Source organism: Columba livia, chromosome 22, assembly GCF_036013475.1.
Source record: "Columba livia isolate bColLiv1 breed racing homer chromosome 22, bColLiv1.pat.W.v2, whole genome shotgun sequence".
Taxonomy (NCBI): domain Eukaryota; kingdom Metazoa; phylum Chordata; class Aves; order Columbiformes; family Columbidae; genus Columba; species Columba livia.
In genome coordinates, this window is record NC_088623.1 from 3,125,768 (window position 1) to 3,152,285 (window position 26,518).

The following is a 26,518-nucleotide window of genomic DNA, read 5'->3' on the forward strand; positions in this document are numbered from 1 at the left end:
CGCACAGTTCTAATCAAATTTCTATTTATCTCGGTTAGGCTATTTTATCTAATTAAAGTCCTCGCCCTGGGAAATTAAAGCCTTCACCGGTGAGGCACAGGGACTGGGGACTGTGAGCCCAAGGGGGCCCCTGCACCCCAAGAATGGGGGTGGGCGGAGAAAAAACCCATTGGTGTCTCCTCTTGGGGGGGGTCTCGTGTCTCCAGCCCCAGAAGCTGTTTCTGGGCTCCTCCTTTGGCAGCTTCGCGGGGAGATTAAGCTTAAAAACCATCTCATTCAGGGTTTGTTTGGCGGGAGCCGCGGGCACGGTGGAGTCAGCGCTGCTGGCGGATGGAGCCGCTCTTTCCAGGTCAAGTGTTTCCCTGCGTTTCCCCGTGCTCAGGTTGGCAGCTGCAGGGTTTTATTCCAAATAGCCCTTATACAAATTTATTACCTATTTCCCTGCAGTTTAACGTACCATCTCTTCTTATCCTAATCATTTATTCATACAAGGGATTAAAAAACCCCGATAACTTCCTAAAACAAACCAAACTGCAGCAAGTGCCAGATCAGCTGAAAGCAGCAAGTCGAGTGTTCCAGACGGGGTTTATAACCGGAAAATCCTGTAAGAAAATCCAGCCTGAAGGGTCGTTGGGCTTCTGAGATAAACGTGAGTGTGAGCTGTAGCACAGATGAGCCAAGTACTTTAAGCGAGATAGTTTATTTACTGGAAAAGACCCCCAATTGGATCATGATAATCTGCAAACTCGTGACGGTAGATTCAGCATTAAATATGAAGATTAAAGAAATAAAGAAGCCAAACGCTTCATTTGGAAATTTTTTGAAGTTAAGCAAATCTACTTCTACTTTTATTTAGCTATTTTAAAGGTGATTTTAAAATCCAAACCCTTAAAAGCACATCAAAGAATCGATTTCAAGTCAAGTTCTTCTTTCTTTCAAGAGCCAGTGCAAGACTTGGCCTTATTTGTCTAGAAATCTGTGAAAAAAGATTCTGCTTCATATGCACTTGCAGCCGTTTCTCAATGGTTGAAAGACTCTGTAATGAAATGTCACCTACAGAAACATCCCAGGTCTTGTAAGTAATGTACGGCCTATATATAGTCCCAAAGTGTATCTTACCCCATCCAGCTTTACATATTGACTCTCATCTATGTTAGAAATAGGTTTTGCACCTTGTGCAGCAAACATGCCCCTCGCTGGCTCCGTGTACGGTGCTTTCCCCAGTTTAAGAAACCTCCTGTCAGGCTAAAAATATGTTATCTGTGTTCTTTTGTTGTATTTCCTTTAGTTCAGCCACTTCCACGATCAGCTCTGATTCAACTCACACCCAAGTAGCATTTTCCGAAAAGCCTTTTTTTCTCTCTTTATCAGCTATTTCTTCCACATTCATCTGTTTTACATCACTGAGCACTTGAAAGGGCAAAACCCCGCAATAGCAAACACGCATTAAAAAGAAATAAAATAAAAATAAGCAAGCTTCAGTTAAATATTTACTCGTGGCACAGAAGCTGTGGGTAAAGCAGGATTCAAATCCCCTTGTGATGGAGCTGAGGGACGGTGCCAGGGGATGGGGGACCTGGTGGAGACCCAAACTCTCAATGTAGTTCCTGGGGGTACGTTCAGTTTCTCAAAAGCAGAAAGTCCAGGGGGATTCATGGAGATGCTGGGGTGTTTTCTCCCCGTGGAGGAACGCTCTGGGAGCCTGGGGGTGATGGAGATGTTGCTGCTGCATCTCCAGCTCCAAACCGCTGCTTCAGTGCGAGGGCTGTAAGATCAGTTTCTACCCCAGCGCTCCCCAAACCTGCTGTGAACCTACGGGAACACATCAGCGGTTCTGCCCTGCTATTGAGTGATACAGCAACTTACTACTGACCAGAACATTTCTTCAGAAAATGGGCAGATGGAGGCCCATTCACCAACCCAGACACCAAACCATGCCAGGCTCCCAGCCCCTCTCCTTTATGCTTTACAGTGCTTTACCCCTAGAGAAGACTTTTGCTTGGAAGCACCCAGAGTGTGTTTTGGGTGTCAGCTGAGTTGCGGGGGGCTGAGCCAGCTCTGTGCCCTCAGGGACCCGTCTGCTCCACCACCCGAGTGTCAGCTGCATTTTAGCACAGAGCGGCTGGAAGATAGAACAGGAGGCAGAACTGCCCGGGGGGGGAACCAGCATCCCTAGCCCCGGATCAGAAGCAGATGCAGAACAGCAGAGAAACACCTAAATTTATTTAAATGAGCCAAGGGAGCGTCATGGAACCTTGTGTGGGCTCGTTCCTGCCGTTGCCATCGGGGTCAAGTGAGACCGCATCCGGCACCGAGCTGCATCCGCATCGCCGGACCAAAAACGCTGCCGAAATGTCCTTAATTCCTGCGCCCTCCATGGGTCCGGCTGCCCCAGTCCTGTGGGGTTCCTCTGGTTCCCCAGGTAAAACGCTGCTGGATATTGCATTTCCCCAGCCATTGCGTGCGATGCCTTGGAAAGCAGCGGGGTTGCAGAGCCTGAGCTTTAGTCTTAGCTTAGGGCAGCAAGGCCTGACTCAAATGGGATTAAAATAGTTTGAGGCATCCCCATGCTTTTGCTTACCTTTGGATTGAGTGTTGAAACCTTGAATTCCCCACCAGCCAAGCAGGAGCTCTTTACAAGCCTTGACTTCAATAGAACATCTTGCTTGAGAAAGGGTTAATAATATGCTGGGAGGAGAGGCTCGCAGCAAATTACTTGATAGACCAAAAAAGTACATGTGCTGCCAGCTTCTTCCTAGCCGTTATCTTCAAAACAAATATTTCAAGGCGCGTATGCGTATCGCCTCTTCGATCTCGCCATACCCCATCTCAGCAAAGAAGCTGCCTGCTACTGATGTTTGGATTTGGGGCTTATTTTGCAATTTCCTTTTGAACAGCTCATTTTTCAGATTGCTATCTGCTGCAGCAGCCTCTCCTGCCCCACTATAGGAAATGAGCCATTTGAGAAGGATATTTGGGGACAGAGCAGTTCAATAAGGGAGGGGAAAAATTCCAGCAAGAAATGGATTTTTAGCTTAGCAGTTGCCAAACTGGGTAAGTGGAATTTCGCAGGAGATTGGTGAGGTTATCAGAAAAGCTTTTGATGAATTACTCTTAGAAATATGTCATAGAGGAAATTATAGAATCTGATCCATAGGATAGATAATGCCTTTGTTCTATCTATCTATCTATCTATCTATCTATCTATCTATCTATCATCTATCTATCTATCTATCTATCTATCAGTCTATCTATCAGTCTATCATCTATCATCTATCTATCATATTATTATAGCTCCTTCAATCTTGAATCATTGTATCAAAGCTTTAGTTGAAGATAGTCCCTATGTTAGCCACTTATAAACAGTAAGTATATAGGCATCGAGCAAAAATTTAAAGTGTTTTTCTGCCAATGAAAGCTCACAAAAAGAATACCCCCGATTGCTGTCCTTTGTTATAGATGTCTTGAATATTATGGCTAAAAGTGTCAAGCCAAGGGGTCCAGTTCAGGCATATGTGTATTTTAATTATGTCCTTTAAGTCCGCTTAACTTCAACAGGATTTAAGCACTCACCTAAAATTGTGTTTCGAATGCAGAGGTGTTGACTTTTCTGGCTGGATCTTGACCAGTGCAAGTGCCCAATACCAAACCCATGGTCTTCTCTGGGTTACTTTCTTCTATGGGTCTCTTTTTTCCAAGAAACGTGAGAGCAGATTAAAGCAAGAAGAATAAATGTTGGTTCTTGTCCCTCGTGGTGGAGCCCAGAAGCTCCAGTCAAGTATCAGATATGACCAAGGCAGCAGCGTATAAACCACTAAGCTCAACGATAACGGCAGGGCCAGCCCGCGGCCGTGGAGGACTTGCACAGACAGCAAGAATCCTCAGTTTACATCTGCAATGTCAGACCGTTGCTTTCAAGTGACGAGCCTGATCTTGACGTGGAGCAGCGTGCAGCTCAGTAGGACTGTTTTTGGTTGATTGTCACCAGGGTCTCCTGCCTCTCTCTGTCCCCCCGAGACCTCCAGCGCGTCACCGGCCATCGCACCGGCGCCTGGCAGGGAGGATGAGCCCTTGCGAGTGGTGAGTACGACATGGCAGGGGAAGCTTTGAGATGCTCTAAGATGGACGGATAACCACCCCATTTCCTCGGTCCTCGCTCGGCTGCGGGGATGCGGTGCCGTGGTCCAGGAGCAGCGATGGAGCATGGGGTTGTCCCCATCACCAGGGACAATTCTGTGTTCTCGCTGGGCAGCTGCATTTGGAGGACACACAGCCTGATAAATGGCTTGTGGTTTGAGCAGGAGCCATGTTTGCGGCTTCTCTCTTCTGCTGCTGCTGAGGCTTCCGAAAACCCTTCTTAAGATGGGCGCCCAAAAATGAAGTGCAAGGGGCGCTAAGTCAGTTTTGAAAACGAAGCCTTGGATTTTTGGGCACATCGCCTTAAAGACAAAAAGTGAAGCGATGAACTGTGCGAGCAACCCTTGGTCTAAAACAATGGCAGCCCAACAGTACCTGAAGGATTGATGATTATTTGGCTGTTTCTTTCACTTAGACGAAATATTTTTCTCTTCATCAGGTGGGTGCTTGTTGCCATCTCAGCTGTCACCTTGATCCTATATGGTCTGCTCTTACTGATACTTTACATCATGCTCAGCAGGAAAATAGGTAATTTACTGTCCCATTGGCTTTACCTGTTCTATTCCTTGTTCTCACGCGCAATCATCCAGTTCAGAGAGCAAAATTCATTTACCCAAAGCTTCAACAACCCCTGGTTTGTAAAGCACAACTGAGTCCCCTGTTCCGAGTCTGGTTCTCTGTTTCAAAATTGTTTTCTTTTATTGCTGTTGTTAGTAAAGTGGTAGAAAAATACCGTCAGAATCCATTTGCAAAATATTAATTCAGATGAAGCTGTGATTTCCAGTGGGAAAATCTTTCATGGGAAACTGCTGCCCACATTTGCACCTAAACAAGCTCCACTTGGCCTGGTGGGTCAAACTGATTTTGAACTTGCCAAGGAAGAGGCCCTGACGGTGCGATTTAAAACTGGAATCCTTCATTGCGGGAGAACAGGGCACGCACTTAATCATCTCAGCAATTGAATTGATAGATATTTGCCCGCTCCAATAAAATATAGTAATTATTGCCGTGCCAGCGCCTTGCACTGAACTGGCTTTGCTGTGGGGCTGTGCTGGGGTTCAAGGGGTGGGTATGACATGGCATGGGGGGGGACATGGGACCCAGGCGGTGTGTTGGGCTGGAAGATGGAGCTGATTCCCCTCTTGGTTGCAGAAAGCCATTTGTGCACCCGTCGGGCGAGCAGCATCCCTGCGGCACAGCCCCGGCAGCCTCCGACCACGTCCGCCACAGGGGAAGGGACGCAGAGACCGACCTACGTGGGTAAGGGGGATCCTGCACCGCGGGGGTTCATCCTTTAATATAATTGCACAGTACTGCATTTGTGCAGCCCTCTCTCCCTCAACCAGACCCGCTGGCATTGGGGTGGAAGAAGGAGCAAGTGGCTGCTCCGGGCTCCCCAGGGAGGGATCACACTGGTGCCTTTTGGATTTTCAATTTTCACTTTTGAGTGTGTTTGCTTTTTCAGCTTGGTTATTTTATTTTTCCTTTAACCCCCCCCCCTAGTAGTGCTGGAGGTGGTAATTTTTCCTGTTTTTAAGGGAGCAGCGACACGTCTTCAGAGACCTCGGAGGACTCAGACAGCAGCCCCTCCTGCCCGCAGGTACGGCTGTGGCACGGAACCTTTGCCAAAAGCAGCCTGGAGACCTCCCGAGCAGCACCGGGGGGAGAAAATGCATTGAACCATCAAAATACCAGCAGTGATGCTGGGGGGGTGGTTGTCACCTGCCATAGGCAATGCTCCCCATTTTGGGGGAAGTGTCCCCTGGGCTAAGGGACATCCCTGGGCACAACCTTGAGCAGCTGCAGGTTGTTGTGCGGGTTCAAGGGCAAAGTCACCCCGTGGGGACGCCGGTGCCTGACCTCCAGTTTGTTTCTGCTTCTCCAGGGCCCTCGCCCAGAAGAAAATCTCAATTACACATCCCTGGTGTTCCCGGGAAAAGGCTGCGGGCCGGGCTCCACTGAGGACTACGAGAACATGAAGACGGGGGCAGACTACGTCAACGTGGACCCCAAAAAGAGGAAAGCAGATTTCTGGCCCTGCACCAGCCCCGTGGAGTCCAAGACTATCGAGTACACCGAGGTGAAGCTGTGACCCCCGGGATGCTGCTGGCGGGGTTTTGGGTCAGAACCTGCTGGGACGGGGAGATGCCCGAAGCCACCAGCAGCCATGGGCTTCTCTTTCTCCTTTCCTTTCCCCCTCCCCTCAGTCAGCGCCTGGCACAGGCTGTTGCTTGCCGGCTTTTATTCCTTGTAACACTCCAACCCGCCGATACAATTTGCTTGGTATTCTGCTTAAATGCATCACTGTTCCTGAAGGCTGCTGAGCGTGGGATGGCGCAGGGACGCGTTCCTCCAGTTTGGTGTAATGGCCCTTTTTTTTGCTTCATGAAGGCAGATGAAACATCCCCCCCTGCAGCCCTTCAAAATGGGATGTGATTTGGTGAGGGAAACATAGTGGTTTTCAAAATACCCATCAGAACTGGCCGGCATCTCAGCTGAAACCCGTAGTCATCAGCCCAGCTGGTAAATGGCCGAGGGTTCCCAGAGGATTAATATAGCAGGGGATTTACACGTCCCCCTCTTGCTGGAGGACCTGGGCTGGCTGCTGGTGTCTCTGGGGGAACAGGACTGGACCACGAGTTTCTACATGAATATAGGCATGTGAAATCACTCTGTTTCTTGTGGAAAGGGATGATATTCCCTGTCTCCCACCTTTTGCTTTTCGTGCTTCGTCCCCTCACCAACTGCCCTGGGTGCAGGAGGCAGCTGCTCCCCAGCAGAGCTGCAGAGTTGGGGTCAGTGCCCTGGGCTGGGGCACATGTCGCCGTCTCCCCCTTCTCCCATGATCTTACACCATATTTCACACGTCCCTTGAATATTGGTTTAATTCCCATGGGACTTAGAGTATAGCACTGTGATTTTCTTCAAAAACCAAGAATGAGTTGGGGGCTCTCCAGCTTGCGGAGATAAGCTTGGGGTTGTGAACTGAATATTTATCTGACATTTGTTGGGTCACCTTCGTGCTCCTGAGGTCCAGGAGAGCAGGTACCCATGGCTGGGACTCGCTGCCCTCGCTCTGCCGCAGCAATCGCTGCTGCAAATGGGGACCATTCCCTCCCACCATTCTGTACTTTGTTGTGATTTTTTTTTTTTAAAGAAATAAACCTTTAAATTGCTGGGGAAAGGGAGTTGTGCGGTGGTTGGGAGCTCTCATGGAGCTGCTGTCTGCCAGCACAGCCCCTGGTCACCATCAGGGATGGAGCTGCCCCAAGTGCATCTCAAATCAGCTCAACAGCTTTAATGAAAGGTTGTGAGACGATTGATTTGGTATCGATCCCGGGGTGGGTTTTGTGACCTTGTTGTGCAGATCTGGCCCAACTTGAAGGGCACATAAAGGAAAATATTCAAAAAACACCAAACAATCTCTGGGAAATGTTGCTAAAAGCCAGGAGAGGTGGGTTTATGGAATTGGAGATGAGGTCAAAACCAGCTAGTGGGAGTTTATGGAGAAACTGATTCAAATGCTTGGTGATTAAAAGGTGAAAATAATTGAAGATTTCAAAATGCTTTAGAGATTTAGTCTCAGATAATAGAGAGAATAACCCACCGTGTAGGGAATTCAGCACCTTGCTCTCTGGGGCACCTGCACATCTCCCACCGGCGGCTCTTGAGCTCAGCTCCCAGAGCAAAAGGATGCTCTTGCCTGCCTCACTTGTGCTTTCCTCTACAACAAACCAGCTCCGAGGAGACGCACAACACGTGGGGCAAAGGGCAGGGGGCTGCAAGGCCACGGCTTGCTGCCGGCCAGCCCTCCATCTCTGAGCCCTGGGTGGTTTTGGCACTTTAGTCTCTGCTAAATAAGACAAAAGCCGCAGCAATTTGAGAGCAGCTCTTGCAGGGGATGCAGCAGCTGCTGACCAGCTTGGAGCAGCCCTGCACAGCGGCCGGGGGCTGCGAGTAAACCTGATGGAAAGTACTGGGGCACGGAGGGAGGAGCTGCCTGGGCTGCTCCGGGTGGCTCTTGGGTGGTGTCGGTGCTGTATTTCAGATGCTGGTACCGGTGCGGTGTGATACGCTGTGCAATAGCAGGAGGGCTGTGCACAGCAGGGTTTCTGCCCCATGGATTTTGCTACAGCCCCAGGGAGGAGGGCATGGGGTCCATCTCCAGCAGCCGGGCAGCAAAGTGCGATGATATGCAGCTGAGGGGGGAGCCTGTGCGGTGCCCCAGGGCCTGGGAAAGCTGTGTCTGCATTTTGTGCTGTGCCAGCAAAGCCCTGGGGATGGGAGATGAGTCACTGGCTTGCAGGGAGCTCTCAGCAGATGTAGCCACGTTGCCTCCTGCTGTGCTCAGGCTGCTTTGCTGGCAGCTGTTAAACACCCAGAGGTTGGGTCTGCTTGGTGCAGCGTCCCTTGGTGGACACCCGGGTTGTGAGGCGTTTCTGAGGAGAGCAGCCAGGCAGCGAGAGGTTTCCTAATGTACCAGGGAGGAGGATGCTGCGGTTGGGCAAAGGCTGATGGGGCTCTGTCCGTCTCCTCCATGCACACAACAGACGCAGCAAGCACACAAGGACAAGATGAACAGCGATGCTTTCACAGTTAAGCACCCACCTCCGTGCAAAATGAGATGCTAGGAGGTGAGGAGCAACACAGCTCTGCAGTAACAACGGTGTCACACCTGGTGGCAGCCGTCCCCGTGGAGGGATGAGCCTGGGGACATCCGCAGCCTAGAGCGTACCTGACTCCGTCACCACCTCCTCGCAGGGTGGGTCGAAGTCCTTGGCGTTGTCCCCGTGCAGGGGGAGGTTGGTGGGGTGACTGTGGCTCAGGATGGTGGTTTTCCTGCTGCAGAGGCTGCCGGTGGAGCCCTGTCTCCGCAGCCGGGGCCGGGGGCTGCCCCAGCAGGACAGGCAGCGCGCTGCGTCCTGGAGCAGGTGCCCGCTGAAGAACATGTAAATCCAGGGGTTGCAGCAGCTGCTGAGGCTGGCCAGCAGCATGGTGATGGTGAAAGCCACGTTGCTGGACTCTGGGAAGGCAAGGGAGAGAGGTGAAACATCCCTGGGCATGGGCTGGACAGGCTCCCCAGTGTGCAATGGGCAGGAGCTTTTTGGCTCGGACATGTCATTTGTCCCATTCCCACCCAATTTGACTGGCATTTCTTTGGCAGGAGAGTTTGCAGCAGGGCAGGCAGAGCCGGGCTCTGCCCTTGGCTGAGGGTGCAGGTGGGTGATGGACGATCGTGGGGAGCACATCCTCAGGGACAGCGCTGGGAGATGGGACCCAGCAGCTTTCGGACCCTCCTTCAGCCTGTTTGCTGGCCAAACCACCCCCTAAAGGCCTTTCAATCTTAGGTAAAGTTCCTTCTATCCACAAGCGGGCTATGAGAGCTACAGAAAACTTCCAGAAAATGTCAGCCTATGAAAGCAGAAGTGTACTTCTGAAATCTCTGCAGCTTGCTCAGCAAAAGCCTTATGGGCGCTTGATGCTGCATGTGAAGGACCCGCTCAAGCAGCTGGGCAGCTGCACGGGGCACAACCAAACCCCTCCTGCAGTCACATACCAAACACAGCAGCTCCTGAAGCAAGTTCCCACGTGGCAAAGATGTCCACAAAACATCTTTACACACCCCTACAGGTGATTGTCAGAAGCCATTGCTTTTCAGTGGATTTTCTGGTGAAAGCAACGATTTGACTCTGCCAACTGTTTTCTATAAATAATACTGCGGGGTAAATCTGTAGCCCTCCCCATGATTTTTAAAATGACAAATAACAGACAGCTCTCATTTGTTAAATACGTGATGGGTGCGCTGTGTGCCTCGGGAGCCCAGGGCTGCAGCCCGGCATCCCCCCCGCTACTCACCATCGTCAGGAGCATCCTCATCCCACACCGACCACATCTGCATGCTGAAAAACGGTGCCCAGCAGGCGACGTAGGCCACCACGATGACAAACGTCATCTTCACCGTGCGGATCTTGGCGCGGGAGATGGTCCGCACGCTGCTCACCCGTGAGCGCTGCCCGCCGGGGCATTGCCCGCTCTTCTCAGAGGAGCAGGGAGCGGGAGGGGCGGCTGCTGCTGCCCCCCCCGTGCTGGGGGCACCGCTCTGGGTCTTGCCTTTGAGGTTCTTGCAGATCTCGTAGCAGATGAGGCTGTAGCAGACGGTGAGGATGCAGACGGGCAGGATGAAGATGCACAGTGTGGTCCAGGTGATGTAGGCTCGGGCTCCCCATGGGTACCTGAAGTCGGCCCAGCAGTCCAGCACCCCCGAGCCCTGGCGCACCTCCCGCAGGGAGAAGATGAAGATCTGGGGCAGGCTGAGCAGGCAGCTCAGCAGCCACGTAGCCCCGATCATCACGTAAGCCTGGCGACCGGGCTGCCGCAGTGTGCGCAGCGGGTGGCACACGGCCACGTAGCGGTCCAGCGTCATCACGATGAGCATGTAGGTGGAGGCGAACATGCTCAGCACCTGCAGGTATTTCACCGCCCTGCAGAGCGGGTCTGGCCCCAGGAAGCGGTACGTCACCTCCCAGATCAGCTGCGGCAGCACCTGGAAGAACGCAACGCCCAGGTCGGTCAGCCCCAGGTGCAGGATGAAGAGGTGCATCCGGCTCATCTTCCTCCTCAGGCGGTACATGGCCAGCAGCACCCCCACGTTGCCCACAGTGGCTATAGCCAGGATGGTGGCCAGCACCCCGATCTCTGCCTTGGCCAGCTCCTCATCCCGGCTGTGCAGGAGGGTCAGGTTGGGGTCCCCTGGCAGGGTCTGGGGGCTCAGCAGTCCCTGGCTGTGCCCATGGCTGCCCTGGGTGCTGTTCCAGCCCCAGCCCAGTTCCATCCCTCCGGGAAGTTCTGCAGGAGCGCAGGCAGCTCTATGGGCTGTTAAACCCTTCCCTGCCCCCCCCAGCGCTGAGCTCTTGGGGTCAGTGTTCCCCTGAGCACCACTGAACTGTCTCCTCTGCCCCTGGCCAGGGACAATGGATGTGCCTCCTCCTGCGGTCCCCACCACCTGTGCCGGTTGTCACCTTCTCTCTCTCCTGCAGCCCAGCATCACTCTAATCCTGTGCTGTGCGGCTGCAATTCCCCTCTCTGGCTGGGCTGCTCCATGCAGATATTCCAGATAAGCAAAGAAGTGCAAGAGCTCCTGGCTCAGTCCTTAATCTTTCTCTCATTTGCACTAAACATCCCCAAATCCCCATTTCTCCCCAGGCTGCTCATCTTGCACATCCCCTCTCTTCCCCGCACCGGTAGATTGAAGGGGAAAGGCGAGTCCTCTCCGCTTCTTTTTAGCGCAGTCAGGTAACAGAAAATGCTACAGAGGCTGCATCTCTTTGGCCTTTTGATTCCAAGAACAGCAAAAGCCAGGTGAGGGAAGTCCGAGCACCGGTGTCTGTGTGGGGAGCAGGGTCTGGGTTGCCGTGTGTGTGTGTGCACACCGTGTCCGGGTTTTATAGCCCGGCAGCTCCGCGCCCCGGCTGGCCCGTCCTCCCAGCTGTGCCGAGCGCTGAGCCGCTTCCCCCCAACCCTCTCTCGGGGATGCAATCGCTGGGCTTTGACCAAACATGATTTCTGAGTAGGATCTGAAGGCTGGGAATCCCGCATCTCCTCTTCTGCAGTGTGTCAGGGCTGGGGACTTTCTGCCCCTGATTTGTGCTGTCCCTACTAGTCAGACCCCCCCAAGTCTCTGTCCTGAGAGCCTGGACGGGGATGCAGGTCCCCCCGAGCAGCAGGAGCCAGACATCCATTGGCTTTGTGCAGCTGGGGCTCAGCCCTGCAGCAAAGGCGGTGGAAACATCATTTACTGACACCAGGTCCTGTTTTGATCTGCTATGCCTTTGCTTCTGTGCAGGGAGGGGATGGATATCAGCGCTGAGATGTGGCAAAAGCCCAGCTCTGCCTGCTTAGTCCCCCGCTAAACGCTGTCGTTTTACTCCATCCGACAGAAAACCGCCTCGAGGGTGGAGAGCAGGATCCTGCCCACCCGCAGAGCAGCCCCTGCCTCGAGTCGTCGGCCTTTGCTCCATCTCTCATCCGCACGGAGCCTGGAAAGCAATCACTTGGAAGGAAAAGGTGAAGGGGAGAAGTGAGCTGCAGAGACCCAGCAGCTGCAAACTGTACACCAGGGTGTGTTGTGGGGCAGGGGAAAGGACAACAGAAACACCTGCAAACGGCAAATGCGCTGTAAATTGCTGGAAATCCAGATGAGACTATAGACTATAGCAGAGCTGCAGCTCAGCACAGGGCCAGGAGCTCCCTGCCTCTTCTCCGAGTCTTCAATGCATCTTCCCACAACCTGTGCAATTGCAACGTATTTCCATTGCCTGTGTATACAGATATGTGTCTCCATACACAATTTCACTTTTGTTTTGCCACATTAAGGCTTTGACTTTCACTTACCTGCTATTTCAATGAAAAATAAAGCCGCTCATCTACTGTCAATGTTTTGTCCTTTCTCTGCCGTGGAAAGACAACAGTGGCAAACAAAAGAAAGGCACCGACACGGGCACGTTCCCATCACTTGTCTGCTCGACATGGGCTTTGGTGCTTGCAGAGCCTGCTCTGGCTCGCTGGCTGTGATATTACACTTAAGTTGCCCATAAGAAAGCTGCTATTTGCTGAATAAAGGACTGCAGATCACCTCTAATAACCATAAATGAGCACAGTTTGTATCTAATTAAAAGACATTCATCCTTATAAAAGACACTATGGATATAAAGTGCCGTCACAGGGAAGTGACTGGCTGAGGTACTGGAGTTGAAGATAGGAAGGTATTTCAGTGAATAATGTAATTTTCTATGTTTGTGATCAGACAACTGATTTTCTGGAAGATTAATAGAGGGCAGTGCAAAGGAAACCTACAAAGCAATGCAAAATTAAGATGAAGGCAGAGATGTAAGGGCAGATTCTGCAGAGAGACAGAAACACTTAAAGCATTTTGAGAACAGACTTGACTGTCACTGGCACCAGTTTGGTGTGGGAGCAACTCCCTCAGAGTTTGCGATTTTGCTCCAGATGTATCAAAGTTCAGTTGTGGGGAGATCACACAGAATCGACTGGGTTGGAAAGACCTCAGAGATCATCCAGTCCAACCCTTGGTCCAACTCCAGTCCGTTTACTAGATCATGGCACTAAGTGCCACGTCCAATCTCAGTTTAAAAACCTCCAGGGCCGGTGAGTCCAGCACCTCCCTGGGCAGCCATTCCAATGCCTGACCACTCTCTCTGCAAAGAATTGCTTTCTAATCTCAGCCTAAACTTCCCCTGGCAGAGTTGAAGCCCATGGCCCCTTGTCCTATTGCTGATGCCTGGGAGAAGAGCCCAATCCCACCTGGCTAGAACTGCCCTTCAGGTAGTTCTAGAGAGTGCTGAGCTCAGCTCTGAGCCTCCTCTTCTCCAGACTAAACAAGCCCAGCTCCCTCAGCCTCTCCCCATAGGGCTTGTGCTCAAGTCCCTTCCCCAGTCTTGTTGCTCTTCTCTGGACCCGCTCCAGCACTTCAATCTCTTTCCTGAGCTGAGGGGCCCAGAACTGAACACAATACTCCAGATCACTTGTGCAAAAGCACTTCGAGGAAAGCGAGGCTAGTTCGCAAAAGAAAAATGGCCCTTGGAAAACAGAAAATCACTTTCTTTAGAGAAAGAGAGAGAACAGCAGCAGGGAAATTTTTCAAGCAGATGGATTGAAAACTAAACTCGTTTTCTTTCACGAGTTTCCTGAACATTTTGACACATCACTGGTATTGCCAGGCTGGGTGTGTTGAGCAGAACCAGAGCTGGGAATTACTCGCTGGTTTGTTTAATGCTCTGGGAGACACTGGGAGGTGATGGCCCAGCTGTGCCCAGATGTGTTTGCCCCACCCAGCCCCAACTGCAGTTTTTTAGCCCATTTCCCATAAGTGGAGCTCTGGGGCAGCAGAGCTTGAAGGAGCTGCAAGGTGAGGTGATACTGCTGGTTTCTGGTAATGTGTTATTTCATTATTTGTTTGTGTCTCCAGCATGGGGTGGATGTTTGTGCTGTGCTGGTGTCACCCCCATTGTTCAGGGCTCTGTGCTGCTGGTTGTTGCTGCCGCAGGGTGACCTGAGCCCTAAGGACACCCTGAAAACTGTTGGCACAAGGCCTGTGTTCCCTCCCTATCCTTTGGGTGTGATGCTAAGATACGGGACCACATAACTGGGTTTCTAAGCTCTTAAAGTTTGGTCTGTCAAGGTAACGCTGTATTATGCAACTAATTTTTGGCAGCTGGTGGTATCAATATAGCTCAAAATGCTGTTTTCATTACCAGCTGGTGTCCTGTGCTCTTTTAGGGTGCAGCACGGAGGTTTTGTGATTGCTAAATCATTTGGCACAGCAGCTGGTTGCTTTGCTTGGGGGGCAGCTCATTGGTTAAACAACTAAATAAAAAATGTTGGCTTGGGTTTAAATACTGATTTGGCTCACTTTTCAATGGAAATATTTCATTAGTGGTATGCAATGGTGATAACCTTGTATTGCTCACAGCACAGAGCACACTGCGTCTGTCTTTAGCATTTAATCACTCAAATGCTTTTTGTGCTTCAGGTCAAAAAAAAAAAGAAGGCGGATTTGGTCATGTTGTGCTGGTTCAGATGCTATAAAATTAATGGTGTTGCAACTACTTTATAGCAGCTTGGGATCATCTCTTTGGAAAGACTGTCTTAGGGAAACAAATTTCCCTGTAGAATGGGCACCCAGCAGAGGATGCGATTGCACCTGTTACCGGGGATTTTGCACGTTATCCATCCTGATGCCATATGAAATGCCCCAAAATATCAAACTGTCTCTAAATGAACACCTGGCTCAACACTTGTGCCGTGACTCCCGTTACCCTCCGGAGGGAGAAAACTCCGCTGTATAATTGTGCAGTGCTATCTGTCACATCTCCGGGAGCTAAAGACAGGAGCCTCTGTAATTTTAAGGTGATTATAGGACAGACGTGTCAGTCAGTCCCCCATTTTCCTCCCTCCTTTCCCTCTTTCAGTGTTGCTTTTGCCATTTAATTAAAACTTCTGATGCTGTTTAATATTAGAGAGTGTGCCTGGGTGCATAAATAAACACACTAAACAGGTGGGAAATGCCCCAAAACGGCGCCGGTCGGGAACACTGCTGTGCAGAACAAGCAGGTTTGATTTTAATAGGAAAAATCCATGTGAAGCTGTAAAAACTGGCGAGCAGAATAACAAAAGCTGACAGCTCTGTGTTTAATAACTCAGCTTTAAAGTATCAGTGCTTAAAAACGTGGCCTTGAATACAAACCTGGGGGGCTGAGATGTGGTGTCCAAGCTGCGACTCAAACTCAGCCCAGCTTGCAGCTGATAACTCTGTTCCGGTTTATTTTCCTCCTTGTTTTGACCCATATGTGTGGAAACACTCTGCTTGAGTAAAAGCAACTGCTAGAGGGAAAAAATTGAAGCTACAGGCATCTTTGAGATGGAAAATTACTTGTTTATCATCCTTGTGCTCTCCCTGTTGGTTCCTTCTATAGCCAGGGGTGTTTAGAGACTTTGGTAACTGTGAAATGCTTTGATTTCCTTCATGTCCTTTTGCTGTTATTGTCATTAGCATTTAAAAAGCAGACACAGCCAGAGCGTTTGCAACCTTAAAACCAAGAATAATAATAAATATTACGTTTCAAGGCTGGGAACAAATGGCTTTTTCTTGTTCTCTCCTGATAGGCTGCTGTGGATAAAATACATGTCTGTTAGCTCTGGTGTGGACAGACGGACGAGCTGGTGAGCAGGTGATGGGGACAGGACTCTTCATCTGGGTCACAAGCAAGGACACCATGGCCAGGCTGGAAAGGGTATTTTAGGTCCTGTATTTCGCTTTAGACAGTGGAGATCTGATCTGTGCATGGGGTTTTCAGGCCTTACAGCCTATTGAAATCAGATGTTTCCAGCATCAGCAGCTGAAATTGGGGTTGCAATAGCATCCCTGGGCACGGGGATGCTGCAGGCACCTTGTGCTCTGGGGTGGGAGGAGAACTTCTGTCCTTCCCCTCTTCCCTCCCCTTTGCTGTGGACAAAGAGGAACCACAAAATTTAAGATAGTTTGATTTAAAACCTCAAAATGGGGAGCGGTGAACAAGAACCTTGCCCTGACCTCAGACCCGCTTTGTCTGCTATTCCCCTCCTCGCCTGATGAAAACGCTGCCGTTATTCAGAAGCCGTTGCCTTCCAGGTAAGAGATGCATCAATCAGGATTATGAAAGGAGAGGAGCAGCTGTTTCAGGACAATTTATTAGAAGATGATGAATAATGCGGAAAAATATCTACAGCGATCTGTACTCTCCCCACTAAAGCAAAGTTCAAGGGTTCGTGATTAAAGGTTGATCTTGCCTGTTTGATAGTCAAACCCATATCATGCCCAAATACAGGGAAACTCGTCTGGGATTGTGTGAGACCATTTGCCACTGGGTGACCAGCACTGGGTTCAGCTTCTATTGTTCAATCAAAACACTGGCTATTTCTTACCTGCCCTGACCTTCTTACCCACAAGAGCTCTTGGATTGTCAACCTGAAGGACTTTAAGATGCTGAGAGACAAGTTCACAGAATCAAGATTTGGCCTCTAGAAATGCTGCTACCAGATGTGCTGCTTGTCCTAAGCTGTTTGAGCAGATTTCCTTCTTTTTTTTTCTGCCTTTCTGTGTATGTAGAGGACAATAAAACCCCAATTAAAGCACATTATTGCAGTTTCACTAGCAGTTCAGCTCAACAAGCTTAACAGACCAGAAGTGCCAGTGGAATTACTACCTTCAGCTTGCGTGAAATGTGGGTCTTTCTACCTCTTCCCCCACGTCAATGTGTGAAAATCTCCTATGAAACGTATCTCTAGCGGTCTGTCTCCTCCCTGTGCTGCAGTTCTTGCAAACGAAGCGGAAAGCTGTGCTCTGAATACTCTGTTTGCTGCTCCTCGTGGCGTGGCTGTGGGGAGAAGATGCTCGTAGTGTTGGTGGAGCCGGGCTGTGGGCTCTGTTTGGCAGTTTTTGCTGTAGCTCTTGGTTCCGGGGTGTCCGTGGTTGGTCACTGTGCTTGGGTGACCCCGCTGTCGCAGGGTGGGGGTCCCGGACGTGGAGGCTGGAGGGAGCATGGAGAAGATACTCCGCTGAGATCTGCTCTGTGACCCGGGGGAGCAGGCTGTACTGGTGTGAACTGGGACAGACGCAGGGGTTTCGGTGAGAGGTGACAACCCTCCTGCTCTGCCCAAGGCTGCGCTGGTGCCATCGCCGCTCCTGGGGCTTCTTTGGGAATGGGCGCCAGCTTTGCGGGCTTGCACAAGGGGCAAGTCCTTCCCTTCCAGCTTCATTAACACCCACCCACCGCCTCTTTGTGCTTGGCTTAGGACGAGAGTAGTTAATCCTCAAGCTGCTCTCAGCTGGGTTCTGTGGCAGGCAGAGCAGCAGGACGGGAGCCTTTTGGGGCGGCAGTTAATGCTGGTTAATCCTCTCCCAATGCTAGGAGTCTGAGGAGAAGGTGATAAAGTACACGATGTGCTGCTGGCTGGGAGGTGGGTGCTGGGGTCAAGTCGGGCAGCCCAGACCTGTTACCGGCAGCACCAATGTGAAATATCCCAAAGGGATCGTACGATGCTGGTTGGGCTCTGCTGGATGTGTTCTCCACCCAACAGAGGCTTGTTGTCCCTGTTCTGTTCTGTGTGGGTTTGGAGACCCCATGGACACCGTTTCCCAGCATGTGGGTGGTGAATGGACACTTGATGCAGTGAGAATTTAGGATTATGCCAAAATTTCTTCCCCAAAGGGCTGTGGGGCATTGGAACAGGCTGCCCAGGGCAGTGCTGGAGTCACCATCCCTGGAGGGTTGGACAGGCGGAGATGAGATTCTCAAGGACATGGTTTCGAGGTGGACTTGGCAATGTGAGCTTGACAGTTGGACTCTATGTTAAAGCTCCTTTCCAACTAAAATCATTCTATGATTCTAATGTTAGAAACAGCAGTGGATGTGTTTGTCATCCAACTCCATGCTCCAGTAGTCAAGGGATTATCCAACTCAATGGGAAATCAGATTTATACCTCCCAGGGATCCTTAGATAAACACCCGCATATTCTTCTGCATCTCAATTTTAATTTTTTAACCTGAAGTTCAATCTCTGACTCCTTTTTGGCTCTTGTGGAGAACTGGCAGAAATCGGTATTTTTGGCCCACAAAGTAGGAATGTTGTCCATCTATTTTTGAAAAGCTTCTTGTAGACCAGGATTTCTCTGGGGAGACAGCAGTTGTGATTAAGAATGGTGAGTTGCTTCGAAGGCAAAACCAACAATCTAGAGCTCTTATAAAAGTGACTCGTCTCGCTTCATACCGATGGCACGATAAGGTTTTCAAGTAGTGTGGAGTGGAAATGAGGGCAATGAAGATGCTGAAGGGAGTGGAGCATCTCCCGTGTGAGGAAAGGCTGAGGGAGCTGGGGCTCTGGAGCTGGACAAGAGGACACTGAGGGGGGACTCATTCATGTTTACAGATATCTAAAGGGGGAGTGTCAGGAGGATGGAGCCAGGCTCTTCTGGTGACAACCAGTGATAGGACAAGGGGCAATGGGTTCAAACTGGAACACAGGAGGTTCCACTTAAATCTGAGAAGGAACTTCTTCCTGGTGAGGGTGGCAGAGCCTGGCCCAGGCTGCCCAGGGGGGTTGTGGAGTCTCCTTCTGTGCAGACATTCCAACCCACCTGGACACCTTCCTGTGTAACCTCATCTGGGTGTTCCTGCTCCATGGGGGGATTGCACTGGATGAGCTTTCCAGGGCCCTTCCAACCCCTGACACTCTGGGGTTCTGTGTGATTCTGCCCCCTCCTCAGAAATTGATTTTAAGAAGTATCTGACTTGGTGCCTCTAAGTGCAAATGAAGGTAAGAGCCATGGCAGGAGTGTAATTCTTGTTTTTCAGGCAGATCATAGATTGAAAGGGTTGTTAGTTGTGGGCTGGGTTAGTCAGTGCAGTCCGGTTTGTGTGCCTCCGAAGAGCCCCGTTTAACAGCACCAGACAATGGCTTTGTCTCCCACTTTGCCCTGCACATACAGTGCTAATTGCTAAGGCATCTCTTAAAAGCTGTTTTCACATGCATTTGCACAACAGATTTGAAAGGCCGTGAGCACGCACCCAGCGTCGCTGCAAATGGAAAATGTCGCCCTGTGTTTCAGAATAATGACATTTTGGAACCTGCAAAATGCATAGTTTTATCACTTAGAATTCAGATGATCTGCGGACCGGTATTTTTGGCTGTAGTGGATTATCACTCATCATGGAAGCAAATCACAGTCTGTAGTGAGAGCCTGCTGGTAGGGAAACCACAGACTGAAATCAATGCATTTCTTCAGCGGCCTGTACATTATCTCCCTGTCTCACTGAGCTGCTGTCGTCTAGAAAATGAACCAAATTAACATGCAGGTCAAGCATCAAGGGGTGATTTATTTTCTTTAGAGTTTCTGTGTGGATATTGCAGTAGCAACAACACAATAATTACATGTGTTGTGCATCCCGCCTTGGGGGGAGCTCTGGGGCTGAGAAGTGGGTGAATGTGGGGAATTACAGAGCCTGTTTAAGGTGGGGGGTTGGAAGGAAAGATGATACATTTTTTTGGTGTGCATTGAGGGTTTACAGGGTGTTTTTTGGAAAAAAAACAAACAAAAAAAAGATGAGAGCATGCTCTGATTATAGTTGTGTTGTTTCCAAATTAGATGGGGATTTGTGCACTTGGTTCTGCCCTGGGCCTTCTAAAGCCCTGTATTTGCTTGTGTTTAGCAAATAGTCTGTGCCTGGTTAGGTCTAAGGAGTTTTTGCCTTCCTATCGAGCACCGAAGGGAGATCTCCATGGAGTTTGGGGCTGGCACGCTCTGTGACCATAACCCAGAGGGTTCTTGGCTCTCCTTGCATCATTCATATCAATTCAGGGCATCAAATCCCACCTCGAGGCTTAACGAAGCATTGCGCCCATCACACCTTGGTGAGAGCAAGCACGGCCTCGACTGGGGGTGGATTTACAGCTAACTGTTGGATTAAGATGAAATGTGAAAATCACCACTAAACCCTTTGTGTTCGGCCAAGCGAGGCGAGGAGGCTTCACCCTGCCCCTGATGCTCCATGGGTCCAGGGTCATTTCGATGGCGAGACTTAAAAATAATTAAATTAACATCCAAGTTCTCCAAAGCTAATTGGGAAAGGATTATCCTAGGAGGAAACCAGAGATGCAGAAGAACAGCTCCCTGGTGTGACCTGTGCATGTTGCTTCAGCGGGTGATGAACCAGATGCTGTTTTCCCTCCTGGTGATAGTGTGTAACAGATACTGGTCCCAGCAGCCAGGCTGGGCTCTCATCACACTCTCAGATTGATTAAGAACCTCTTTGGAAATCTGGCCCTGAGACATCTGGCCGGACACCTCGGGCACCCCGGGTGCAGAGCAGCTCTGGCAGCGCGGTGCTTTTGATGGGAATCACAACGCCGGGTGATTTCTGCAGCAGCAATCGGTGTCTGGCTTAACACGCTCGATCTTGTGTGTGTGTGTTGATGCAAAGCACGGGAGCAGCCCCTCTGTCTTTAATGGGAGCAAGTGCCGCTTTTTGCTCCACTCGAGGATAATTCTGCCCTACCAGGGCTCTTATCCGCCCCACTTGAAAGGCCACGTTGAGAATAGAAGAGCAGGAGGAATCGCTTGGGAAGTTACAAAGGTCCCCAGAGCCCCCAGCAACCCCATTCAACTAATATCCCAACTTCTGACAACCAATATCCACTATCCTGCCCCAAAACGAATTAATTATATACATGAGTGAATTTAACGCCGTCATTTAGCGGTGTCTGCTGGCAGGGACTTTGAAGTGCAAACTGATTATGCAGGGAACAAGCTGGGAGCCGGTTAATAAGTTCCAACAAAGTGTGTACTGCTGGGAGGCCACGTTAGATTAAATGTAGAATTGTATTGTTGTTTTGTCTTCAGTTTGGAGACAAATGAAGCAGCAGAGTCTGTCACCAGAGAGAACACACAATGATGGCGTTGGGAAATGTTCTGAAATCCTGATGCTCATGGTTCTCTTTGGGTGACCCCTCAATAGCTGTTTGCTTTCTTTTTGATAGTCTCAAATAGGCAAGGAGTGAATTAATTAGGTAGTAGAGAGCCATTAGAATCTGTTATTCACTTGATGGCACTTCTGAGGGAAAACAGTGTGCACTGACCTTCAGCACAAATCCCGAGAGCAGAGGTTTGCCAGCGGGAAGCCAAGTCCAGGTCATCACATCCTCCAGGAATTGTCTTGGTTTGGCCAGCGAAAGAAAAGGAAAGGCAGTTCTGGGGTCTTTGAGGTTATTTGGTGAAAGACGGGTTTTCCATAGTCACAAAGTGAAAACGCAGCTGCAAAAAAAGAGGTTTTAAAGTCAAATTAAGAGATTAACAAGAAAAAAAACCCATCGTGAGAAGCTTTTGGCTGGGGCGAGGGGGCGCGTTCCCGCCGCTCTCCAGCAGGGGGCGCCACAGTCCGGCTGCGCAGGGGCTGAAAAACCCGCAGGAAAAGCATCAATTTAAAAGAAAAAAGGATTATAGGAAAGCGTGTGACATATATTTTTATTCCAAAGGGTAAAAAGAAACAAACTTTTCCACATAAATGTCTAATGGTCATTATGACTTCGTCACATTCTGATGGGCTTGAAAAGGTTGCGAAGAAACATGCTTGAAGGTTTAATACAAAGCTTTTCTACCTGTGGCACAGCAGCTCTCCCTCCCTGTTTGTCTGCTTGGTATATTGCAGTTCAGTGCTAAAATGTAGTTATTTTAGGCTTCAGTATGCTGTCTTGAAATAATACAGGAGAAAACGCCAGTTACTGCTGCAATCTTGTGTTATTTACTACTTACTAAGTTATCTTTTTATATTTGTCATATTCCCAAGTATTTTCTCCTGACCGCTGTGCTTTGAAGAATATGGTCTTTAAACACGGGATTAACAGACCAAATACTTCATGTAGATGAGGTTCTTAGGGAACAGACTCAAAATTGGGAGGTTAATGGTTAGACTCCGTGATCTTTTTGTCTTTTCCAACCAAAACAATTCTCTGATTCTACAGGCACATATAAAATACTTCACTTATTATTTGTTTTAATGACACACAGTTCTGGGGCCAATTCACGATGTTGAAGGACAGGGTGACTTGTTTTCCTTGAAGCCACATCCCAAGCAGATGTTCGTGTTTCCACCGGGTCTGTGATGCACCAGGGTCAGGGTTTCTGCACAGATACCACTGGCCAAGTGCTGTTGCTGCCCTTGCTTTCCCAGCAGTTAATTCCTGGCCAAATCCCTATTAAACGAGCCCGAGGTCTCTGCCCTGAGAATTCCTGCCATGACATTCTTTTGGTTACACATCAGCAGCGAAACATTTTGGAACCGGTGGGGAAACGTTCGCCAGTTTAAAGGAGAGATCTGGTTGAGGCTGTGCTGTTTATTTTTGCACATGTACAATGTCTGGACTTTTTCCTTGTGTCTGGCAGGGAGAGAATATTCAGCCACCAATCTCGCTGCCTTCCCTCAAGCTGCTTTTCTTCTTATCATTACCCATATATTCTTTTATTTTCCCCCTGTTCAAGCTAAGATGAGGATAACCTCTTACATTCTTCACACCACAAGCAGAAGGCGTAGGGCTATTTCTGTGGCCAACTGGGCATACGATATGCAGGTATTGTCCCAATGAGCACATTAACCGTGCCTATGCAACGCCACATCCATTTTTATCTATTTTTATATTTTTTCTCCCTTTTTCCTTCTTCTAAAGCTTCCAACACAGCCAGGAGGACATGGCAATGAGGAACAGCAATACAAGCAACATTTCTTGAGGGTTTACCAGTGGTATTTCTTGCCTCCGGGGTGACTCCAGCGCTGTCCCTGTGTCTTGCAAAACCCACTTGGCATTCTTAGCAGGGCTGATGTTTTTGGCCAGTTGGAGCTTCTGATAAATGTTGGCACATCTGATTTATTGTCTGACGCTGTTCCCAAGGAGACCACATATGTAGCAGCCTGAGATAAGCGGCTTATAACCTAAAGGTGAATGCCTTAAAATATCAGTGTCCCTTTCTCGGTTTCCGTTGATAGCGAGCTCTTGCTTTTTCCCTGCTATCTTTATTTCACTCTGTTATCAGAGAATTAAATACTTAGTGTTGTGTTGAGGAGCCTTTCTTGTCTTTAGAATTGGCTGAAGTTATAAATACAGCTGGATTTTCTGTTATCGCTCTTAATGGAAATTTGTCGAGCATAACGCCGGTGTCTCTTATTCTGTGGCCTGATGAAGGTATTTGATGTGTGGGGCACGACGTGTGATGGGGATGATCTTCTGGGGATGCTTTCCTGTGTGCTCAGCAGGATGCCGAGCTGTGTGACCCCAGCCCTGGGGACACTGTCACCTCCAGTGTCCACCAGCACCATGGCAACACCCAAGGGGGGTCTGAGGAGCTGGGGGGTGTCTGGGGGGGCTGAGGAAGGGTCCTTGGGGATCAGCAGACTAACAGGAAAAAAAGAGATAAAGCATGAAACACTTGCTATCTAACATGAAACAACTAGTGTTTCCTGTTTAAAAGTGGGAAAAATAAGGAATTGGATTGTTTTATGAATAAATCTTGAAGGTAGTGGGGGAGGCAGAAAATGGCTTAGAAAATAGCCCGAAACTGTTACTAGAGCTTTGGGGGCGTGGGATAGCTATCTGGTGAGATACTGGGGTACGCGTGCACTATAGGAATAAAGACAGTTGTCTCTTGATTTGCAACCCAAGGCACCGGGACGTATAGGAGTTATGGTGGCACAAGCGTTGGCTCGGAGTGTCCAGACACCGCGTGCTCCGGAGCAGCCTCCCCACCTCTCCAGAGCCAGAAAGGGTGAGTCTTGTCAACTCTTTATACACCTTTTTTTCCTTCCCAAGCGCATTCCAGCTGGCTCAGCCCCTCGGTCAGTTTGCAAAGGCGTGCACACACCGCGCAGCCTGGATGGATTTGCCCGACTGAACCTGTGCTTCATCCTTGCCCTTCCCCTGCTCCATTACACCCCTATGGAGGCCACGTCTGGCAAACAACAGCCCCCTTGCAGGAGCAAAAGGAACGAGGTTGTTCTTGCTGTTGGTCTGTGTCCTGCCCAGAGCCGGTGATGGTGCCTGTGCCGTGAAATACGGTGTCACGGGGGATATCCCGGGTTGGCTTTGTCTGTCGGTGCCAGCGCAGGCCCGGTGTCTCCTTGGAGATATGAAGCACCGCGTTGGGTTGGGATCCCTCTGGGGGATGTTCTTTCCCTCTCTAGCCGTGGACAGAAGGTGATGCCCAAACTCAGCCGCTTTTTCCTGAAGGGATGCTTCTCCTTAACTTTTCTGAGGCAGGGTTTTGACTCATAAACCAAGCTGAAAGTGCTATGGCATCTTTTGGGAGTTCCCTGCCCTTTCAGTACCCAGGTAATGATGGTCTCCAGATTTTTCTCTGATCACAGCATGTTGCGGTTGAGACGGACAAAGGACATGAACAAAGTTCTTCTTACGTACAAACAGCAGTCTCCATTTATCGCCACAAATACTTTTTTTATATAGTCTTTGCCAGCTCATGTGTCTTTTTGCTATGGGTTACAGGCTGCGTTAGTGATGTATCATTGGCTAATTTTGCTGTCGTCAATGTTACTCTTTTACTCCCTTCTTTCTTATGGGTACACCTTCATATCTTTAAGGTCAATCTCCGTTCCCATACCCTTCGTCAGGGAATCCACAGACCCACCGTAGTCCCCCATAACAGCATCAGCAGTGTCTATGCAATTAGCAACCCAACACAATAATCGTTTAGCTGTGATCATGACTGATCTGAGCCCTCGCTGCACAGGCGAAGCTTAAGAGACAAGTCCCTGTGTCTGTGCTGTGGCATCAAAGCCTGCGTTGGTGTGGAGTTTCTGCTCTTCAAAGCACATGTTTTTCAGCCAAGATATACTTGATGCCTCTTCTCCCTGGGTCATTTGCAATCCAAGCTTGTTTTCAAGGAGTAAATGGGGCCAGCGTGAGTTTTTGCGGGGGAGAGGTAAGTGACAAACAGGGAACCAGTTCTTTCTCTAGCAGAGAAATTTTCAGACCATAATTAAAGTGTCTTCTCCACGCATGTATGTACATGCACGCACCCAAACACGGCCGGCTTTGATCTCTGCTGGGAGCCTGGGGAGAATTATAGAGACTGTAAAATCAAAGTTATTCTTGTGGACGGAGCGCGGGGATAACCGCTCTGCTTTCCCTTGGGCTTTGCAGAATGGCGGGTTTGGATCCACCCGGCATTCGGGTGTACGGTGAGATGTGGCTGCTTTAAATACACCAGCAAGGCGTGGGGAGGGGAAAGCAACGCGGCTTTGTTGTTGCTGGCAGCGTACGCTGCAATTAGTGCCAAAGCCATCGGTGCCACGTTCGGAACCCCCTGGCAGGAGCAAGAAGAGGCTCAAGTGATGCAGCAAGAGCAGCGGGTTGTTATCAAAGTGCTGCTGCTGGCCCAAAGCTGCTTGTTATTAAGTCCTTTGATTTTTTTTATATTTTTTTTAATTACTATTTTTGTAGCTTACAGCAAATGCTGCTCAATTTGCTGAGAATCCTCTATCTGAGTGACATAAAGGTGAGGAGCAGCTCAAGTTCATGCACCGCTGGCATGTTTGTATCAAATCAGAGCGGGGACCCTGCTAATAAGGTAAAAGGTTTCCTATAGTGGCCAGCGCTGGGTGCTTTTAAGCAGTTTTTGAATTTTGATTTCCCATAAGGACTGGAATAAAATGATGGATGTATTCTGCTGAATCTGTACTTCCTCAGACAGATGGAAAAATGTATATGTCTGAATTTTAAATTCTAAGCGACAAAGAAAGTAATTTGGACTTTGGGTAAAATTTGAAGCTGAGTAAAATTCACTTTACAGAGTATAAAATTCATTTCCAACCTGGGGACTGATACAAAGCAGAGGGACACTGTGCAAGGTCTTGTGATGGACCTTTGCACAAGAGCAGATTGCTTCATTTTTTCCAAGCATTTGAGGCCCTCATTAACATCCGAGCGAGCTCTTGGGTGAATCTGCAGTGTCTTGCACAATCTCCCCTCAAATGTGACCCTGGGCTGCTCCATGTGTATTTTTAACCAATAATTCTCTGATTTTGTTGGTTTCGTTGATCACCCTGTGAGGAAACCATTGCAGCTTTCATATTCTGTTGGTCTAAACCCAGTTACTTCTCTCTCTGTCCACTTGCACAGTGAATCAAGAGAATAAGTGAATTAGTCCAAGCAAATGGTTCTAAAGCAGTTCAAATATTCTGTAATTGAAAGGGCCAAGATTTTGTGTCTAGCAGAGCAGCCCAACACATTTTGGCTTGAATACATGGGTTTTCATAGAATCATA

The 26,518-nt window shown here is 49.5% G+C and overlaps 2 protein-coding genes across 2 annotated transcripts; one reads left to right on the forward strand and one right to left on the reverse strand.

The window, feature by feature from the left end:
• Positions 1 to 2,803: 2,803 nt before the first annotated feature.
• Positions 2,804 to 12,570, forward strand: RHEX (regulator of hemoglobinization and erythroid cell expansion). The gene is made up of 7 exons (XM_065038644.1): positions 2,804 to 3,054; positions 3,989 to 4,080; positions 4,577 to 4,665; positions 5,290 to 5,397; positions 5,676 to 5,737; positions 6,023 to 6,217; positions 12,075 to 12,570. Exons 2-7 carry the CDS (start codon positions 4,064 to 4,066, stop codon positions 12,216 to 12,218), a joined length of 615 nt encoding a protein of 204 aa, XP_064894716.1. The 5' UTR covers positions 2,804 to 3,054; positions 3,989 to 4,063; the 3' UTR covers positions 12,219 to 12,570.
• On the reverse strand, positions 6,211 to 11,916 carry AVPR1B (arginine vasopressin receptor 1B). Its single transcript, XM_005515641.3, has 2 exons — positions 9,994 to 11,916; positions 6,211 to 9,160 (listed from the first exon to the last, which is right to left on the reverse strand). The coding sequence occupies exons 1-2, from the start codon at positions 10,967 to 10,969 to the stop codon at positions 8,862 to 8,864; spliced, it is 1,275 nt and encodes a 424-aa protein (XP_005515698.2). The 5' UTR covers positions 10,970 to 11,916; the 3' UTR covers positions 6,211 to 8,861.
• Positions 12,571 to 26,518: the final 13,948 nt, after the last annotated feature.

What these genes read in the sequence shown, in the direction of transcription:
- RHEX (XM_065038644.1), top strand. An exon ending in GCAGCCCCTCCTGCCCGCAG is followed by an intron (nt 5,738 to 6,022) that starts GTACGGCTGTGG and finishes CTGCTTCTCCAG; the next exon opens with GGCCCTCGCCCAGAAGAAAA. An exon ending in AGACTATCGAGTACACCGAG is followed by an intron (nt 6,218 to 12,074) that starts GTGAAGCTGTGA and finishes TCCATCCGACAG; the next exon opens with AAAACCGCCTCGAGGGTGGA.
- AVPR1B (XM_005515641.3), bottom strand. Translation starts at nt 10,969, where the DNA reads ATGGAACTGGGCTGGGGCTGGAACAGCACCCAGGGCAGCCATGGGCAC. An exon ending in TGAGGATGCTCCTGACGATG is followed by an intron (nt 9,161 to 9,993) that starts GTGAGTAGCGGG and finishes TTGCCTTCCCAG; the next exon opens with AGTCCAGCAACGTGGCTTTC.